Source organism: Epinephelus moara, chromosome 8 (assembly GCF_006386435.1).
Source record: "Epinephelus moara isolate mb chromosome 8, YSFRI_EMoa_1.0, whole genome shotgun sequence".
NCBI classification, from domain to species: domain Eukaryota; kingdom Metazoa; phylum Chordata; class Actinopteri; order Perciformes; family Serranidae; genus Epinephelus; species Epinephelus moara.
This window is the reverse complement of record NC_065513.1, coordinates 45,257,904-45,275,954: the sequence shown is the minus strand read 5'-3', so window position 1 is coordinate 45,275,954 and position 18,051 is coordinate 45,257,904. Positions and strand designations below refer to the sequence as shown.

The following is an 18,051-nucleotide window of genomic DNA, read 5'->3' as shown; positions in this document are numbered from 1 at the left end:
AATAACATTGTCATCCCCTATGTGTCTGGGGTATCTGAAAAACTCAGGAGGATATTCAGCAAACACCACATCCCTGTGTATTTCAAACCCAGTAACACACTCAGACAAAGACTGGTACACCCAAAAGACCGTACACCACACACTCAGAAGAGCAACCTAGTGTACGCTGTCCAATGCATTGAGGAATGCCCAGACTTGTACATTGGTGAAACAAAACAACCACTAAACAAACGCATGGCCCAACATAGAAGGGCTAACTCGTCAGGGCAAGACTCAGCTGTCTATCTACACCTCAAGGAGAAAGTACACTCCTTCGAAGACAGTAATGTGCACATTTTGGACAGGGAAGACCGATGGTTTGAAAGAGGTGTAAAAGAAGCCATCTATGTGAAATTGGAAAAGCCATCTCTCAATAGAGGAGGAGGTCTGCGACACCACCTATCCCCCCCTATAATGCTGTCCTTTCATCCTTGCCCAGGAGGCTTAACAACTTAACCTCTAAAAACAACGGTCGTTCACAAATGGCCTCATGTGACTCTAACGACTTCAGTGACAACCGTTGCAGCAGGAGTTTCAACGACTGTCGTTGACACACCATTGGAGCACTAACGAACCAGTGACATCATTGGCCTTGTGAAGACCTCCCCAGAGGTTAAATACCTGGGTGCTTCCACACCAGTTTGTTAGACTAGTTTCAGCCTAGTCAGACAAGCATGAACTGATGAAGCCTCTTGGATAAGAGGTGAAACGTCTTCTAAGACAAAACCAAGTCCAGTTGCGTTTGATTCAATTGCCTTGTGATTAAGTAGTTGTTCTTGTTAGAGTAATATTGCTTGATCAAACCTTTTCTAACATGACTGACAACAAAATAAGTGAATATGTATAATACGCGCTTGGATCGGATTGGTATCGGTATCGGCCAAAACTCAAGGATGTAATATCGGTATCGGATCGGAAGTGAAAAAGCTGGATAGGGACATCCCTATCAACCACCCCGATACTCCAACCATCAGACATCCCAGCCATCACACTCCATCCATCAGACACCCCAACCACCCCGATACTCCAACCATCAGACACCCCGACCATCAGACACTCCATCTATCAGACACCCCAACCACCCCGATACTCCAACCATCAGGCACCCCGACCATCAGACACATGAACTATCAGACACACGAACCATCAGACACTTCAACCATGAGACACTACAACCATCAGACACTTCAACCATCTGACACACTGACAATCAGACACTTCAACCATCAGACACTCCAACCATCAGACACTTCAACCATCAGACACTCCAACCATCTGACACATGAACTATCAGACACACGAACCATCAGACACTTCAACCATGAGACACTCCAACCATCAGACACTTCAACCATCAGACACTTCAACCATCAGACACTCCAACCATCAGACACATGAACTATCAGACACACGAACCATCAGACACTTCAACAATGAGACACTACAACCATCAGTCACTCCAACCATCTGACACACTGACAATCAGACACTTCAACCATCAGACACTCCAACCATCAGACACCCCAACCACCCTGATACTCCAACCATCAGGCACCCCGACCATCAGACACATGAACTATCAGACACTCCAACCACAAGACACATGAACTATCAGACACTCCAACCACAAGACACATGAACTATCAGACACTTCAACCATCAGACACTCCAACCATCAGACACTCCAACCATCTGACACTCCAACCATCAGACACACTGACCATCAGACACTCCATCCATCAGACACCCTGACCATTAGACACTTCAACCATCAGACACTTCAACCATCAGACACTCCAACCATCAGACATCCGGACCATCAGACACTCCAACCATCAGACACTTCAACCATCAGACACTACAACCATTAGACACTCCAACCACCAGACACACTGACCATCAGACACTTCAACCATCAGACACTCCAACCATCAGACACTTCAACCATCAGACACTCCAACCACAAGACACATGAACTATCAGACACACGAACCATCAGACACTTCAACCATCAGACACTCCAACCATCAGACACTCCAACCATCAGACACGTCAACCATCAGACAATCCAACCATCTGACACATGAACTATCAGACACACGAACCATCAGACACTTCAACCATCAGACACTTCAACCATCAGACACTCCAACCATCAGACACTTCAACCATCAGACACATGAACTATCAGACACACGAACCATCAGACACTTCAACCATGAGACACTACAACCATCAGACACTCCAACCATCTGACACACTGACAATCAGACACTTCAACCATCAGACACTCCAACCATCAGACACCCCAACCACCCTGATACTCCAACCATCAGGCACCCCGACCATCAGACACATGCTGATACTCCAACCATCAGGCACCCCGACCATCAGACACATGACCTATGAGACACTCCAACCACAAGACACATGAACTATCAGACACACGAACCATCAGACACTTCAACCATCAGACACTCCAACCATCAGACACTTCAACTATCAGACACTTTAACCATCTGACACTCCAACCATCAGACACACTGACCACCAGACACTCCATCCATCAGACACCCTGACCATTAGACACTCCAACCATCAGACACTCCAACCATCAGACACCCGGACCATCTGACACACTGACAATCAGACACTCCAACCATCAGACACTTCAACCATCAGACACTTCAACCATCAGACACTCCAACCATCAGACACTACAACCATCAGACACTACAACCATTAGACACTACAACCACCAGACACACTGACCATCAGACACTCCAACCATCAGACACTCCAACCATCAGACACACTGACCATCAGACATTCCAACCATCAGACACTTCAACCATCAGACACTCCAACCATCAGACACTTCAACCATCAGACACACTGACCATCAGACACACTGACCATCAGACACTTCAACCATCAGACACTCCAACCATCCGACAGTCCAACCATCAGACACCCAGACCATTAGACACTCCAACCATCAGACACACTGACCATCAGACACTCCAACCATCAGACACACTGACCAACAGACACTCAACCATCAGACACCCGGACCATCTGACACACTGACAATCAGACACTCCAACCATCAGACACTTCAACCATCAGACACTTCAACCATCAGACACTCCAACCATCAGACACACTGACCATCAGACACTCCAACCATCAGACACTCCAACCATCAGACACTCGAACCATCAGACACCCCAACCATCAGACACTTCAACCATCAGACACACTGACCATCAGACACACTGACCATCAGACACTTCAACCATCAGACACTCCAACCATCCGACAGTCCAACCATCAGACACCCAGACCATTAGACACTCCAACCATCAGACACACTGACCATCTGACACACTGACAATCAGACACTCCAACCATCAGACACTTCAACCATCAGACACTTCAACCATCAGACACTCCAACCATCAGACACACTGACCATCAGACACTCCAACCATCAGACACTCCAACCATCAGACACCCGGACCATCAGACACTCCAACCATCAGACACTCCAACCATCAGACACCCGGACCATTAGACACTCCAACCATCAGACACTCCGACCATCAGACACACTGACCATCAGACACTTCAACCATCAGACACTTCAACCATCAGACACTCCAACCATCAGACACTTCAACCATCAGACACACTGACCATCAGACACTTCAACCATCAGACACTCCAACTATCAGACACACTGACCATCAGACACTCCAACCATCAGACACTCCAACCATCAGACACACTGAGCATCAGACACTTCAACCATCAGACACTCCAACCATCAGAGACACTGACCATCAGACACTTCAACCATCAGACACTCCAACCATCAGACACACTGACCATCAGATACTCCAACCATCAGACACACTGACCATCAGACACTTCAACCATCAGACACTCCAACCATCAGACACACTGACCATCAGACACTCCAACCATCAGACACACTGACAATGAGACACTTCAACCATCAGACACTCCAACCATCAGACATCCCAATCATTAGCCACACCCATGGCTGTTCTGACCTGCATGTTGACCCCAAAGGTCCAGATGTAGAGGGAGTAGACAGGCTTTCGCAGCCAGGTGGGGAGGTCGACCCCATTCAGACGACCCCAGGCCCGAGACAGCAAGCGAGTTGGGAAGGAGTGGTACAACGCCACCTGCAGCACCAAACAGGAAACTACGTGTTAAATATGATCTGGTTTCAGAAGAAGAATGTCACTGTATTATTTCATCTGTTCCAAGAAAATCAAGCAGCAGGAAGTGAAGGAGGAGGTGAAGGGGGAAGGAGGAGTGTAAAATGGTGGTAAAATAAGCAAAATGATGAGAGAAGTCAGAAGGAGACAAAAAACAGGAAAACAGAGAAAGAGAAGAAACAGAAGTAAAGGATTAAATCTGATCTATTTCCTGCTCAGCGTTTACTGGTGAACGTCTCAGTTATTACCTCTTCACAGACGAAGATTCAACCAGACAATTGTAACTCTGTTGTTAACATCTACTGTCAGACTCTACTGTACTAAACATATAACATCCAAACTGTTTCTGGTTCTGGTGTCTGAAACCTTCAGTGCCTTTTTCAGCTGAAACATGTTTTCATCTTTAAAACTTTGTGACATCCAGCAGACACAGAGCAACAAGCTCCTCCCACTCACACACCTGAGAAACACTCATGGGGTTCTGCAGGGTTCTACGCTTGGTCCTGATTATTTTACATTCAAATGCTGATATGAAGGTGGCTTATCGGCACAGTACCTGAGCAGCTCACAGCAGCTCCAGTGTATGCTTGAGTTTGGTGTGTTTTATGCTGTAGATGTGTTTTATGTTCTTAGTTTTTAAGTGTTCATGTTAAAACACACAGTTTCCGATGAGCACAGGGGCCTAGTTAAGGGGAAATGGAGTTGATCAGAACACTTTTAGTGTGCCTGATATTCGGGGGAATTCTCCAAGCGGAGCAGCGGAGTCAGCCAGCAATTGTTTACTCGCGACAGGAGCTCCTAGACGTGGCTCCTTTCACCAAACATATCGGGACAAGTCACAACATTCCGACAGAGCTATTATGGAGGAGACGCAGGAGGGCACATGCTGGGACGAAACGGAATAGGAGACAGAGGGAGAGAATATGGAAGGAGTCTTACAAACTGGCCCTTCCATCCGTTATCATGGGAAATGTTTGGTTCATGAATAACAAGATGGAGGAGCTTGAAACCCTCGTCAGAAGCCAAAAATCTACCGGGACTGCAGTCTGATGTGCCTGACTGAGACGTTGCTGAAGGACTGTATCCCGGAGACTAAAACCAACACCAGCGACTTCCTAACGCTGTGAGCGGACAGGGATATCAAAGTGGCAAGAGGAAAGACGGGGGGCTTGCTCTGCTTATCAACAACGGGTGGTGTAAACCAGGGCACACTACACTCAAGCAGCAGGTTTGTAACAAGAACACGGAACTCTTAGCAGTTAGTTTAAGACCTTATTACCTGCCACAGGAGTTCACAGTAGTCGTCGCCATTGCATTTACAGTCCGCCCTCTGCCCACGCTGATACGGCTTGTGACGTAGTTCACGCGACTATCGCGAGAATACAAGCAAGATATCCAGACTCATTTATTTTCCTCTCCAGGGATTTTAAACATGCATCCCTCTCCTGCATAGTTCCCACCTTCAAACAGTTTGTGGACTGTCCTATGAGAGGAAATAAGACACTTGATCTTTTTTATGCTAATGTTAAAGATGCTTATAAATCAACTGCACTGCCCCCTCTTGGTGGTTCTGACCACAATCTTGTCCACCTCTCTCCCACATACATCCCTGTTGTTAAAAGGATACCTATTACCACCAGGACAGTTAAATGCTGGTCCCAGGAAGCAAAGGGATCTCTACAGGCTTGTTTAGATCTCACAGACTGGGATGTCTTCTGTGAGGCACACAGGGATGACATTGAGGGACTAACTGACAGCATCACAGATTACATCATGTTCTGTGGCGATATTTGTGTACCGAGTAGAGTGATTAAATGTTTCCCAAACAACAAGCCATGGATCACTAGCAGCCTGAAAGGCTTGATAAAACAAAAGAAAAAGGCCTTCAGGGAGGGCCTATATCTTCTTTAACCGATCTGACACTGCCTCCTCAAACTGTCAGCTGCCTGTGATGCCTGCTCCCCCCCTCTACTGGGACAATCACCTCCCCCAAACTGTATCCACAGACCATCATCTGTACTCGTAGCCTGTCCCCTTCAGTTCATACCTGTTCATCGGATCAGTCTCTCCACATCAGTGACTCATCCATAACGCTCCAGCCATCACAGGTGAAGAGGGAATTCACTTAGATAGACTTAAGATAGGAAAAGCAGCTGGTCCCGACGGAATTGGCCCTAGACTCCTTAGGATCTGCTCCGATCAATTATGTAATATCCTGTCACACCTCTTCAACCTGAGTCCGAAACAACGAAAGATCCCCTCTCTATGGAAAACATCATGCATAGTTCCTGTCCCTAAGAAGAGACTCCCTGTTGACTCCAGTGATTACAGGCCAGTAGCCCTCATTTCACATATAATTAAAGAGAGGCTTGTCCTCTCCTATTTAAGACCCAGAGTGAGGACGTTCATGGACCCCCTACAGTTCGCATACCGGCCCAACATCGGAGTGGATGATGCCCTCATCTATATGATGCAGAGGACCTACAGCCACCTGGACACCCTCGATGCGACTGTGAAGATCATGTACTTTGATTTCTCAAGTGCCTTCAATACGATCCAGCCACTGCTGCTTGGTGCGAAGATGAGGAAAATGAATGTGGAATCAGCGCTGGTTGACTGGACCGTGGACTACCTCACCTGTAGACCACAATACGTCCGGATGAAGAACTGTGTCTCCAGCAAAGTCCTGAGCAGCACTGGTGCCCCACAAGGAACAGTCCTGTCTCCCTCCTTGTTCCCAATCTACACATCTGACTTCCAATACAACACAGGAGCCTGCTTCCTTCAGAAATTTTCTGATGACTCAACGGTGGTCGGATGTGTAAAGGGAGGATGTGAGGAGGAGTACAGGGGCACAATTAGCAACTTTGTCGACATCAACCACCTTCAGCTGAACATTTCCAAGACCAAGGAAATGGTCACTGATTATCGCCGGAGGAGGCCTGCTCCAGCCCCAGTCACCATTAAAGGTACAGATGTTGAGGTTGTCTCCAGCTACCGGTATTTGGGAGTGCAGCTGTATGATAAGCTGGACTGGTTTTGCCACTTGGACACTTGGAGGCAGGGTACAAGAAAAGTCAGAGCTACCTGTATTTTTTGAGAAGGCTGAGGTCTTTTAATATCTGCAGACCTCTTCTGAACACATTTTATCAGACTGTGGTGGCCAGTGCACTTTTCTTTGGTGTGGTGTGCTGGGGAGAAGGAACCAGTGCCAGAGACAGGAACAAGCTCAATAAATTTATAAAGAAGGCAAGCTCTACCATTGGAGCTGAGCTGGACTCAATTCAGCAGGTGGCTGAGGCAAGGATGCTCAGAAAACTGAAGTGTATATTAAAAAATGCCTCTCATCCATTGCACAACCTGGAGGTGTTTAGCCAGAGCACTTTCAGCCACAGGCTGATACCACCGCAGTGTAGGACTGAGCGTAGCAGGAGGTCCTTCCTGCCTGGGGCCATCAGACTTTTTAATGCTCAGTAACCAATGCACAGTACCTATTAACCCGCTCCTGCTCCTTTTTACTTGTCTATTATGCTATATTACTTTTTATCATTATTGTCTTGTGTGTGTTCATTATTGTCTTGTGTGTTGCCTGTGGGATACACTACTGCAGTGACAAATTAATTTCCGCAAGGATTAATAAAGTATTATTCTATTCTATTCTATTCAGTGTACCTGAGCAGGTAGAGGACAGAGTACCTGAGCAGGTAGAGTACAGAGTACCTGAGCAGGTAGAATAAAGTGTACCTGAGCAGATAGAGGACAGCGTACCTGAGCAGGTAGAGGACAGAGTATCTGAGCAGGTAGAGTACAGAGTACCTGAGCAGGTAGAATAAAGTGTACCTGAGCAGGTAGAGGACAGTGTACCTGAGCAGGTAGTGTACAGAGTACCTGAGCAGGTAGAATAAAGTGTACCTGAGCAGATAGTGTACAGAGTACCTGAGCAGGTAGAGGACAGTGTTATATTCATACAGATATTATTTACAGGTGTTTTGAAGAGGTGACCATAAAGACTTAAAAGAGGTCAGAAAGAGGAGGAGGGAGGAGTTGGGACATGAGGAAAGGAGAAAAGAAGACAGCTGTTCCTGTCACTTCCTGTTTCTCTCTGTCAAATCAGATGCCAGCAGGTAGATGCTCTTACCCGTTTGGCCAACGGCCGCAGAGCACTCACTGACAGGACGTAGCAGAGGAAGGTGATTGGCCGATGACGCCAAGGGGCAGGTCGAGACACACAGCCACTGAGCACGCTCAGACGGTGTCGAAGAGCCAAACGAGGCACCTGGAGCCTGATTATGATAATAAGACGTGATGAGAGGGGGGGGGGGGGGGGGGGGGGGTCTTTCACACATGCTCTGTAAACCTGAGATGATGTCAACATCACCTGGAGGAGCCGTCGTGACACCGCACATGTCTGAGTCAGAGTGGACACTGGACGGACTTTTTCCCAGTCCCTGAAATGTGAGACAGCAGGGAATAAAGCAGCTCTTTGTCTCACAGCCAGCCAGTCAGCGTGATAATGACATTTACATCATGTGACTCGCACAGACCCAAAGGGAAACAACCATCCCAGGATGGAGACGAAGAGACATTAACACAAAAAAGCCAACAAACTGGAGATTCAGGAGCGTCTGTCAGTCAGGCCGAAGCAACGTCCAGAAACTCTGTTGTTTATGAGCCAATCACAGAGGGCAACATGACCACTGTGTCATCGGTGTCAAATCCCGCCTCCTACAGGCTCCGCCCAGACACCACCATCACCTCAATCAATCAGACAACGCCTCTGACTCAGAGACAACCTCATGATGTGTTCAACATGTGTGGAAGAGAAATTCCAGATCAACAGCTCAGAAGGAGAGGAGGAGGAGGAGGAGGAGGAGGTCATGTGAGGTCAGGCGACCGATGACTCCAGTCTGAGGTCATGTCACTGATGACTCCAGTCTGAGGTTATGTGACAGACGACTCCAGTCTGAGGTCAGGCGACCGACGACTCCAGTCTGAGGTCATGTGACAGACGACTCCAGTCTGAGGTCATGTCACCGATGACTCCAGTCTGAGGTCATGTCACCGATGACTCCAGTCTGAGGTCATGTGACTGATGACTCCAGTCTGAGGTCATGTCACCGACGACTCCAGTCTGAGGTCAGGCGACCGACGACTCCAGTCTGAGGTCATGTGACCGACGACTCCAGTCTGAGGTCATGTGACTGATGACTCCAGTCTGAGGTCATGTCACCAATGACAGTCTGATCTGACACCTCACATGAGTAAAAAAGACGAATTTAAGATGAGCACACAGACGCTAAGCTGCAGTAGAGCTAGTAGGAATGCTAACAGTAATGCTAACGCGCTAACATACAAAGTACGTTTGCGTTGTTACAACAATGACTTTTATATCGGACATGAAAAACATGATGATATCGTTCAGTGTGACTGTGACATCATCAGTGACTGTGACATCATTAGTGACTGTGACATCATCACCTTGACGTCATCTGACATCCACACAAAATAAACACATATCTATGTTTGTATGTACATCACAAATTGGTATATATTGATATCTGTATATGTGTATACACACACACACACACACACACACACACACATTCTCTCTCACACACACACACACACACACACGTATGTATATATATATATATATATATATATATATATATATGTATATAGATGTGTGTGTATATATAGACAAACATACTGTTTGTACAGACATGTATACTGTATATGTGTATGTGTGTATGTGGTGTGTATACGTGTATCACACATCTTGTGTTTCCGGTGGCGCTGCTCTGCTGGCGACCCGGGCGCGAGTGCCGACGCTGCTGTAAACTTTGTGAATTTGTTTGTTTCTTTAATGGCAACTTATCTGATGTAAGCAGTTATATGCCTTAAGAAAGGGGCAGGTATTTTAAGGTTACTTCATCCTGCTCCTTTCCAGTCATTTAGATTGGAATGAATAAATAAATGAAATGAAATGAAATGTTTACTGCGGTCCATCGATTGCATGTCATGTTGTCTTAACCTCGTTGGCTTGTCAACATGGACTGTATCTCTGCTTGAGTGTTTTTTTATAATGCTGTGCTGGAAAGTCTGATCAGATATGGGATGGCTGCCTGGTTTGGTTCTCTCACTGAACAGTTCAAATCAAAATTGGAGAAATTAGTGAAAACAGCCATGAAGGTAATGAGTAAAAATGACGGCAGGATTACATGCTCTCGGGAGTTTCTCTTGTAACTTCAGACAAGTAACAGTGTTGTGCCGGTGAATATTCCATCGGAGCTCAGCAGAACCGATGCTAGAGCCAAACCCACTCGTCAGAAAAGAGGGAAAAGAGGTGGAATTCGTTGGAGACTCAAGAATATGAGCCTTCATGACCGCCGCAAGCTACCTGCTCTTCCTTCGATTCTGCTCTGTAATGCACAGTCTTTCTGCAACAAGTTGCATGAGCTGGAGGCCTGGGCCAAATTTAAAGTGAGGGGTACCTGCTTACCGGCCTTCACCAAGACCTGGCTAAGTGATTCAGATTGGGACAAGGATCTGTCACTTAGTGGGTTCGGCATTCTGGACCGGTCACCGGAGATCACCAACACGCGACGGGGAGGTGGTGTGTGCTGCTATGTCACACTGTCGTGATTCGGGAGAAGATTTGTACCCCTGACATTGAACTTTTGACCATCTCACTCCGGCCTTTTTACTTGCCTCAGGAGTTTCAGTAACTGTTCTTCACCATTGTTTACATCCACCCTCGTGCTAACACATCAGCTGCTGCTCAGCTGATTGCTGACGTAACAAGCCGTCTTGACGCCATATGCCCAGATGCTCCGAAATTCGTCCTCTGTGATTTTAATTACTGCCGTTTGAACACTATTCTGAGGACTTATGAACAGTATGTGACCTGTGCCACCACACAGAGGAACTCTACCTTAGACCTGTGTTATGGCTCTGTGAGCGTGCTTACAGATCGCTGCCGTCTTTGGGATCTTCCTACCACAACAGTGTGTATGTGATGCCTCTGTACACATCTGCCTTCAGGCAGCTCCCGCGTGTGGAGAAATCAGTGAAATGCTGGTCTGCTGACAATATCTCCTCTCTTCAGGCCTGCTCCAAGTGTACAAACTGGGAATGTTTCTTTGATGCATGTAGTGATGACATGAATGATGTCTGTGACACGGTCTCATCATACATCTCATTCACTGTGCTGATCAGCTCAGTGGGGTGTTCTCTAGACTCTTCCAGATGTGTGCTGATCTGGGTCAGATTCCCACAATCTGGAAGACGTCAACCGTCATACCTGTCCCCAAGTCAAAGGATTCAAAAGAACTGAAAGACTTCAGACCAGTGGCGCTTACTTCACTGGTAATGAAAAATTTTGAGAAAATTATAAAGAACTTTGTTGTGCGTTCTGTAGCAGGAAAACTGGATCCTCTGCAACTCACTTACCAGTCAGGTAAAAGTGTGGAGGACGCTAAGCTTTTTATTTTGAACACTCTGCACACTTGGAAACACCTGGAGTTCATGCAAGACTTGTATTTGCAGATTTTTCTTCTGCTTTCAATAAAATGCAGCCTCACATTTTAATTGAGAGACTTGACTCTTACTTTAATCTCCCACACCAGCTTCTCATTCTGATTTTAAATTTTCTCACTGAGAGGGTCCAGCAGGTCTTTGTCAATGGACAAATGTGTAACATGTCCATTTTTACCACTGGCTCTCCTCAAGGTTGTGTGTTGTCACCTCTCTTATTTATTATTTATTCTGTATACTGACAGCTGCAGATCTTCTCAAGTCAACAGGCATCTGGTGAAGCTTTCTGATGACACTGTCCTCTTATCTTTACTGCAGCGCTCTGACACTGATCATGGTCCTGTATTACACGATTTTGTGAAATGGTGAGATGGCAGTTAGCTCGATTTAAATGTTTCTAAAACCAAGGACATGATAATTGACTTTAGGTTTCACAGTGATCATCAGGTCAGTGTCATTCACGGTGGAAATGTTCAGACTGTGGTGTCTTACAAACACCTGGGTGCTGTGTCTGACTGTAAACTGAAGTTCAATATGAACACAGAGTCCATTGTCAAGAAAGGTCAGCAGAGGATTTACCTGCTGAGGAAGTTGAATTCCTTTAATGTCAATGGAAAAATCTTGAGCTCTTTTTATTGTTCTTTCATTGAAACTCTTTGAACTTTTTCTTTTATCTGATGCTTTAATATTCTCTCTGTTAAGGATAAGAACAGCCTTCAGAGCAGAGTTAAGGCTTGTTCCAAAATACCTGCATTGCCTCTGTCCCTCTGTTCTCCTGTCCCTCTGTCCTCCTGTCACTCTGTCCTCCTGTCCCTCTGTCCTTCTGTCTGTCTGTCTGTCCTTCTGTCTGTCTGTCTGTCCTCCTGTCTGTCTGTCTGTCTGTCTGTCCCTCTGGGAGAATCAGATGGTTGAGAAGGGGAAGAGCAGTATTAATCAACGTCTCCATGTCCTGTCTCAAGAGTTTTCACTGTTGCCTTCTGGTCGTCGATACCTTGTACCTCTGAGCAAGACTAATGGCTACTCTAAATCTTTTATCCCTTCAGCTATTCGGGTACTAAACTTAGATGGTAGTTAGTTTAGCAAATAATGTCCTGACAGAATAGAAGGTCTTTCTTTCTTATATTTATATTTAGGGTGGACCCTATTGAAATGCAAGGAATTCTTCTTCTTCTTCTTACAAATAAATTTCATGAAACTGCAGATATTTCAGAACCGGTGAAAAATTTCATATTTTAAGGGTCTCACCCTTCAGTTCCAAAAAATGGCTCAGTAGCGCCCCCTACAAAATTTCAACAAAACAGCCCCCGAAGCTGGTTTAACCCAGGAGTATGAAACTTGGTAGGCATATGTAACACTCCGAGACATAAAAAGCCTCTGGGAGGCATGCTCTAAACCCAACAGGAAGTCGGCCATTTTGAATTTACTGTGCAATTTTGATGCATTTTTGGCCATTTCCAGGGGTCCTAAATGAACGAACTAGTCCTAGAGATTTCATCCGATCGACTTCAAACCTTGGTCTGTCCCACCCCAAGACCTTGAAGATGAAAAGTTATCAAAAGCTTGAGTTTTCGTCAATATGTGTGACCGTGGGATGGCGTCAAAGTTAGGGGTCTCGCCACTAAACAGGAAGTAGTTTATAACTCTGGCTTACATGGTCCAATCTTACCCAAACTTCACAGGATTGATGCCAGTCCCGCCCTGAACACATCTACATGTCAATAATTAGAGATAAACATAGCGCCCCCTACTGGCAACAGGAAATGTCATGTTTTAGACTTTGATGAATATCTCCTACAAAGTTGAACACATCATACTCAAACTTGGTCAAAAAAGCCGTAAGACCTTGATCATGCTTTATTGTGGAAACTGAGTTTTCGTCAAAGGGCGTGGCCATGACCTGGACTGTGCTTGGCATGGATTAGTGTGTTGTTGTTTGTATATTGTGGGATGGGGAAGCTACAAACGAATTGCCCCTCGCGGGATCTATAAAGTTGGTTCCATTCTATTCTATTCTACACCTGTAGCTCTGTCACTGTTTGTTGTTTTTAAGGGCCCGAGCATGCAGTGTGAGGACCCTATTGAAATTGAAGGAATTCTTCTTTTTCTTCCTCCAAATGAATTGCCCTTATGGAAGGCTTAACATACCCCGAAACTCATGAAACTTTGCAGATGTATCAGAACTGGTGAAAAGTTTAATATTTTAAGGATCTCATTTTTGGTGCATTTTTGGCCATTTCCAGGGGTCAAAGGGCGTGGCCATGGTGTGGCAGCGAATTTTGATATTTCGCCATGATGATAAACGGTGCTGTAACTTGACTCCACATGGGCATATCTTGCCAAAACTTCACACATATGATGACAGTCCAGCCCTGAACACATCTACAGAGGAATTTTGAACCACCGCCATAGCGCCACCTACTGGCAACAGAAAGTTACTTTATACATTCTTTGATGTCCCGCTTCTAGCAGGTTAATCAGACCCACCTCAAACTTGCTGGTCTATGTCCTTAGACCTTGATGATGCTTAAAAATGAAGCTTTTGAGTTTTCATCAAACGCTGTCACCATGGTGCCGCCTTGTTCGCCATTAAACACGATGTTGTTTTGAAGGGACAAGGGATGCTTGAAAACTCACCAAACGTGGCATACGCATCACAGGTCACAAGTCCTGTTGTCTGATGTGATTTTTGTGCTTTGATGCACCAAGATGGCTCAACAGCGCCCCCTAGAATATTTCAATTAAGCAGCCCCCGAAGCTGATTTGACCTGCATGTATGAAACTTGGTAGGCACCTGTAACACTTTAAGACTCTTGGAGCCATGCTCCAAACCCAACAGGAAGTCCGCCATTTTGAATTTACTTACTACCACTTTTGTGCATTTTTGGCCATTTCCAGGGCTTGTAAATTAAAGAAGTTGTCCTACAGATTTTATTCAATTGACTTCAAATGTTGGTCTGTCCCACTGAAAGACCTTGAAGAAGAAAAGTTATAGCTAACAAGCTTGAGTTTTCGTCAAACCATGTGACCGTGGCAAGGCGTTGAACTTGCATGTGTTGCTATGCAACAGGAAGTAGTTTATAACTCCAGCATACATGGTCCAATCTTACCCAAATTTCACAGGATTGATGACAGTCCCACCCTGGACAGATCTATGTGTCAATATTCAGTAATGAGTACAGCGCCACCTAGCTACAACAGGAAGTATGTCTTTTCGAACACTTATTTTTTGATTTATCTGACATTTACATGCTGGGGTCTATATTTTATGTATAGGAACATCATATATCATTAGTTCCTTCTCTGACTCCCTCTAGTGGGAAGAGGAAGTGGTACAAAATGTGAAATAGTCATCTTAGAACTGAATGAAGAATATGCCATCTCACTCCTTTACGTACCGTCTGACTTTGACAGAAGTGAACTGATGCGTTAGCCTGCGTCCTGCCAGCACCCCCCAGTTGTGTTAAGGTGCGAGGGCCCGTTCATCGCTGCTTGCAGCTTTAATATTTTGTTTATTTCATTAATTAATTAATATTCATGTTATTAATGTTCGACTGGTCATCTGTCGCCTGTCAATCATTTGTCGCCTGTCAATCATCTGTCGCCTGTCAATCATCTGTCACCTGTCTGCGGCTCAGTCGATGTGATGTGTCGTCAGCTGCAGAGGATTGTGGGTCAGAGCAGACAGTAAACTGTGACCTGCTGCAGAGGAACATCCTGGTACTTTTGGCTTCCTGTGGAGGTTCACACCTGTCCGTCTGTCACTCTGCAGCAGGAAAAAGCTCTTCAAAATAAAAGCTCTGTTATTAATTCACTGGACTTCAAAATAAAGATTGTTTTTTACCTGCCATCCAATCAGAGCAGACCTGCGACCACCTGTTGGGAAACATGAGTCAGTGACATCATCACAGTGACGTTGGTGTGTTTGACTGTTTGCAGTTAAAAATGTTTTAAATAAAGTTTTTTTTTTCTTCAGGTACTTCTTCCCTCGCTTCACGCTCTGCTGGGCAGAGCTTCTAGAGCTGAAAGTTCGCGTTCCTTGTGAAACGCTGGACTATGTGACGGCGAACTACGGCGCCACATGGAGCGTCCCGGTGAGGAGCTGGGACTGGAAGTCGTCGCCTAGCAACGTACAGGAAAATGGGGTGTGGCCTCAGACCGAGTGGGCGGAGGTTATCCAAGTTTACTGACAGGAAACGTTTGACTGAAAAATGAAACAAATAAAGACGTGACAAAAAACAGACACTGAGGGTTTTTTTTATCTCGACACTTTCTGACTGTATCTGATTATATAGGCCCGTTTCCACTGAAGAAGTTCCTGGTAATATTTGGGGGGCAGGAACTTTACAGGAGCGTCCTCTCGCTCGGCCCTCTCAACCACCGTGTCTCCACTGTGCGGCGGAGTAGGAGGAAGGTTCCTGTAAAGTTACCGGGCTCTGGATGTGATGTAATCGTTGCACGCCCATTTTGACCAAGGCGACGCAGCAAAGACGTTTAAGTTAATTTAAGTTTATTTACTTTATTAATCCCCCTGAGGGGAAATTCAATGTTTTCACTCTTGCTTGTCAATTACACACAGGTCCGAAAGACACACACATGCACAAACAGGACCTATACATGCACAAAGTGGAGAGATGTCAGAGTGAGGGGGCTGCCCTTGGTGAGGCACCCCGAGCGGTTGGGGGGTTCGGTGCCTTGCTCAAGGGCACCTTGGTAGTGCCCAGGAGGTGAACTGGCACCTCTCCAGCCACCAGTCCACGCTCCATATTTTAGTCCGGATGGGGACTCGAACAGGCGACCCTCCGGTTCCCAACCCAAGTCCCTATGGACTGAGCTACTGCCACCCCCCAGAAACAAACAAAGAAGAAGAACAACAACAACAAAGAAGAAGAAGCAGAAGTACGAAGCAGAGGTAAGAAGAAGAAGCAGAAGTACGAAGCAGAGGTAAGAAGAAGAAGCAGAAGTATGAAGCAGAGGTAAGAAGAAGAAAGCAGACATTAAGAAAGACGATAATCAACAAGGAAGGAGCTGAGGTGGTTGCTGGGTTTCTGGCATGTCTCGGCGTTTACATGGCGGCGGAAGCTATATGAACGAGCTAACTCTCGTCTGCTGAGTTTTAAAAATGCCGGCACGAGCTAACTCTCGTCTGCTGAGTTTTAAAAATGCCGGCTATTTTGTCACTTTCTGTTGACGTCACGTCCCGCCTTGAGTATATCCAATCAGCACCAAGTAATCCCCAAGCCCCAGCCAGGAGTCTTCGGGGCCGTTCTGAGTACCTACCCCGAGGCAGGGACTTGTTTAGCCCCCATAAAAGTTCCGGAACTCTGTCCTTCGGGGGTGGTTCCTGCGGTGGAGACACGCACCAATGGCCCCGGCCCCGTAAAATTACCCCGAAGTTCCTGCGGTGGAAACGGGCCTATTGTATCTGTATCTGGCACACCATCACATGTCACATCATCACATGTCACACCATCACATGTCACATTATCACATGTCACACCATCACGTCACATCATCACGTCACACCATCACATGTCACACCATCATATGTCACACCGTCACATCATCACCTGTCACACCATCACGTCACATCATCACATGTCACACCATCACGTCACATCATCACCTGTCACACCATCACGTCACATCATCACGTCACATCATCACGTCACATCATCACATGTCACACCATCACGTCACACATCACTTGTCACACCATCACCTGTCACTTGTCACACCATCACGTCACATCATCACGTCACATCATCACATGTCACACCATCACGTCACGTCACACCATCACATGTCACACATCACTTGTCACACCATCACCTGTCACTTGTCACACCATCACGTCACATCATCACGTCACACCTGTCACTTGTCACACCATCACGTCACATCATCACGTCACATCATCACCTGTCACATCATCACGTCACATCATCACGTCACACCATCACGTCACACATCACATGTCACACCATCACATCACATCATCACGTCACACATCACGTCACACCATCACCTGTCACATGTCACACCATCACCTGTCACACCATCAGATGTCACACCATCAATCAATCAGTTTTATTTATAAAGCCCAATATCACAAATCACAATTTGCCTCACAGGGCTTTACAGCATACGACATCCCTCTGTCCTTATGACCCTCACAGCTGATCAGGAAAAACTCCCCAAAAAAACCCTTTAACGGGGAAAAAACGGT

General features: G+C 46.1%; 1 protein-coding gene and 1 long non-coding RNA gene across 2 annotated transcripts in view; both read right to left on the bottom strand.

Annotated features, from left to right (window-relative positions):
* pisd (phosphatidylserine decarboxylase) overlaps positions 1-18,051 on the bottom strand; it is a 46,141-nt gene that overhangs the window by 15,184 nt on the left and 12,906 nt on the right. The window contains exons 4-5 of the mRNA XM_050052073.1: positions 4,083-4,253; positions 2,337-2,442 (exon numbers count right to left, since the gene is read on the bottom strand). Coding sequence (XP_049908030.1) covers positions 2,337-2,442; positions 4,083-4,253 — 277 coding nt within the window. The remainder of the gene's footprint in view (positions 1-2,336; positions 2,443-4,082; positions 4,254-18,051) is intronic.
* Positions 8,435-18,051, bottom strand: part of LOC126394684 (uncharacterized) — a 12,655-nt gene continuing 3,038 nt past the window's right edge. The window contains exons 2-3 of the long non-coding RNA XR_007570386.1: positions 8,668-8,737; positions 8,435-8,572 (exon numbers count right to left, since the gene is read on the bottom strand). This is a non-coding gene — a long non-coding RNA (uncharacterized LOC126394684). The remainder of the gene's footprint in view (positions 8,573-8,667; positions 8,738-18,051) is intronic.